The 2,682-nt window shown below is 44.6% G+C and overlaps 1 protein-coding gene across 3 annotated transcripts in view; it reads left to right on the plus strand.

The window, feature by feature from the left end:
• The first annotated feature begins 169 nt into the window (after nt 1-169).
• The window catches only part of wwc3 (WWC family member 3), a 100,800-nt gene continuing 98,287 nt past the window's right edge, over nt 170-2,682 (plus strand). For 2 of the 3 annotated variants that reach the window (XM_014001011.1, XM_014001022.1), the window contains exon 1: nt 170-940. In XM_014001011.1, coding sequence (XP_013856465.1) covers nt 795-940 — 146 coding nt within the window. In that variant the 5' untranslated portion in view covers nt 170-794. The remainder of the gene's footprint in view (nt 941-2,682) is intronic. The other variant, XM_014001017.1, reaches the window with a different exon arrangement.

The raw sequence follows: 2,682 nt of genomic DNA on the forward strand, positions 1-2,682 counted from the left end.
TTTTTTTCTTTTTGATTTTTTACCTGGATTACTGAGATGCATCAGGACAACAGGAATAATGGGGGAAAAATAAGGAAAAAAATGTGTAAAATGTTGTCATACCTCTGTGAGCCAGCAGGGGTCGCTGTCGCACCGCTGCATTCCGCCAGCCTCAGCTGAAACCAGTGGTAGGTGTCCCAGTTAAAAATGCAAGTTTTGACGCGTTTTAATTAAATCTTTTAGACATGTCACGTCCCAGCTTTAGTTAATCACGGGGGGAACTCATTTCGTGAAACTAACACTTAGTCGCCTCATGCAAATCTAGAAGCTGGTGTTTTAAAGCTAAACAAAAAGTTTGTCTCAGTTAGTTTTCCTCGTTTTTAGCGTCTGTTTGTGGATTCAGAAACCTCCCGAGTTAAAAAAAAAAAAAAAACCGTCTGATTAGTTTTAATCGAACCGCAGAGCTGAAGTTCCCCCATTGGACAGAGCAGCTCTCTCAGTCGGACGTTTATGTAAATCCGCCCCCGAATATGGACACGGAGGAATGAAATATGGTGGAGGAGGCGAACATGGAGGACTCGAGCCCCGCTGCGGAGCCTTCAGGGGCGGCTTGTTGAGGCGGGGGGGGAAGTGGATGTTCCTTCGGCGGAGAACCGCTCGGCTCGGCGGGGCTGTTTCACATTCGCGGCTCTTTTTCTCCAGTTTGCCTCGTCGGAGTTTRGTAGTAATGCAGTGAGGAGGTTTTGTTCTGGGGGTGGGGGGATTAAAAAGAAGGGCAGAGAGGGGGGCTCCAGTCCTCTCGCCGTCTCGACGCTATGCCGTGGGTGAGCGGCTGTAAGCGGAGGGAGAGCTCCGAGCTGCCGCTGCCCGCGGGCTGGGAGGAAGCCCGGGACTTCGATGGAAGAGTCTTCTTCATCGACCACAACACCCGGCAAACTTCGTGGATTGACCCCAGAGACAGGTAGGCTGGAGGCCCGGAGGCTCACACACACTCAGGTTGATTCAAAAAGTTTATCTAAATGACACGGAGGAGCTGAAAGGAAGGAAGGGACCGCTACAAAACCAATCAAAACGTGTTTCTTAAAACTTTGATTTATTTTTGGTACCAGCAACTACAGGAGCAGGAAACTGTGGGTCAGCTGAGGTTTTGCAGGAGTTTTGAGACCTACCCAGCTCTTACAGAGGCTTAGGAAAAAAAAAAACCTAACCCACCATACTGCTGTTTACAAGGTTTAAAATTTGCCTCTGAACGTGAAGCCTGACGGTGTTGTGACAAGGAGCAGCTCAGCCTTTCCGGTTGTGTTTCAGAGGAGTTTRGTGTCACCAGAACCCAGCAGCTCATCTGTCTCATCCTCATGGAAGAGAGAGAAAAAAAGATCCYGTCTGACTCACGGTTCARTCATTTCTACTTATCAGTGAGGTTGATGACTTTCAGTGACCTGAAACATTCCTGTGTAACAAACCTGAACAGAAACATGTTCTTTTTAACACACATCCACCTCATGAAGACCAGCATGCTTCTTAACCTCGTACAGATTTTCAAAATGTCCTTTTAATGTGTCTGACTTGATTTGAGAGTGCTGWCAGGCCAGAGGTGAAAAACTCCAGTTCCCAGAAATCTTTGTGCAAATATGTGAAGAATGTGAGTCGGGCCAGTGGGAAAGCTGCAAAGGATGTGCTTTTTGTAGGGACTTTGATTTCAGCAATGCAGAACCAGGCTCAATCAGGCACTCGAAGCCAACACTGTGAGATTACTGGGAATTATAACAAGTTTCTTTTTAATCTCCTATGTGGAAAAGATGGAGAGTTAACCCTTTAGGTGTGTCAGGAAACATGAGCCGAGGATGAATTTTAGTCGGTCTGTGGATGGTGAGAATAGGACATATAAAAAAGAAAATAATAGGAAGCAAGGGGACATATGTATGTATGTATGTATGTATGTATATATGTATGTATGTATGTATATATGTATGTATATATATATGTATGTATGTATGTATGTATGTATGTATGTACGTACAGAATATACATCAGAAAAAGTAAGTAAATTAGTGTTTGGTAGATAATTTCTTTGTTGTAACAATTCTTCTTGATAATAACTCTTATAGCAGCACCTGGGGATACCAGGTCAAAACAAGAGCCAACTAGAAGCACTCGGAGAGCGCAAACCTCCGCCAAGGCCAATTCCCCCTATCGTGCAATAGTGAAAAATCCTTCAAGAAATTCTTGGATCTGGATCGTGATCTGGATCATCACCAACCTTTAGCCAATACCCACCTGTGGTAAAAAATTCATGAAAATCCATCCATAAGTTGAGTAAGTTTTTAGAAAGACAGACAGATGCGACCGAAAACAACCTCCTTGGCGGAGGTAATACCAACAACAAAATAACAAAAAAAATTTGCTGTTTGACAGAGAAGATTTGGCAAATTTTTCACATGCACAACCCACATACTCAGCTCTACAGCTCCTCCAACAAATGCAGGTTCCTTACAAATGTGGCACCATTTAAAAGAGGAATTAATGGGTGGCTGTTGCAGAGTGGTTAGGGGAGCCGTCCTGGAACCGGAAGTTCGCCGGTTCGATCCCCCGTCCAGCCGTTTCAGTCGTTGTGTCCTTGGGCAAGACATGTCCTGATGCATCTCAGTAATCCAGGTAAAAAATCAAAAAGAAAAAAATTGTGTAGGTCTTCTGGACGGGTTC

Source organism: Austrofundulus limnaeus, unplaced genomic scaffold, assembly GCF_001266775.1.
Source record: "Austrofundulus limnaeus strain Quisiro unplaced genomic scaffold, Austrofundulus_limnaeus-1.0 Scaffold8, whole genome shotgun sequence".
NCBI classification, from domain to species: domain Eukaryota; kingdom Metazoa; phylum Chordata; class Actinopteri; order Cyprinodontiformes; family Rivulidae; genus Austrofundulus; species Austrofundulus limnaeus.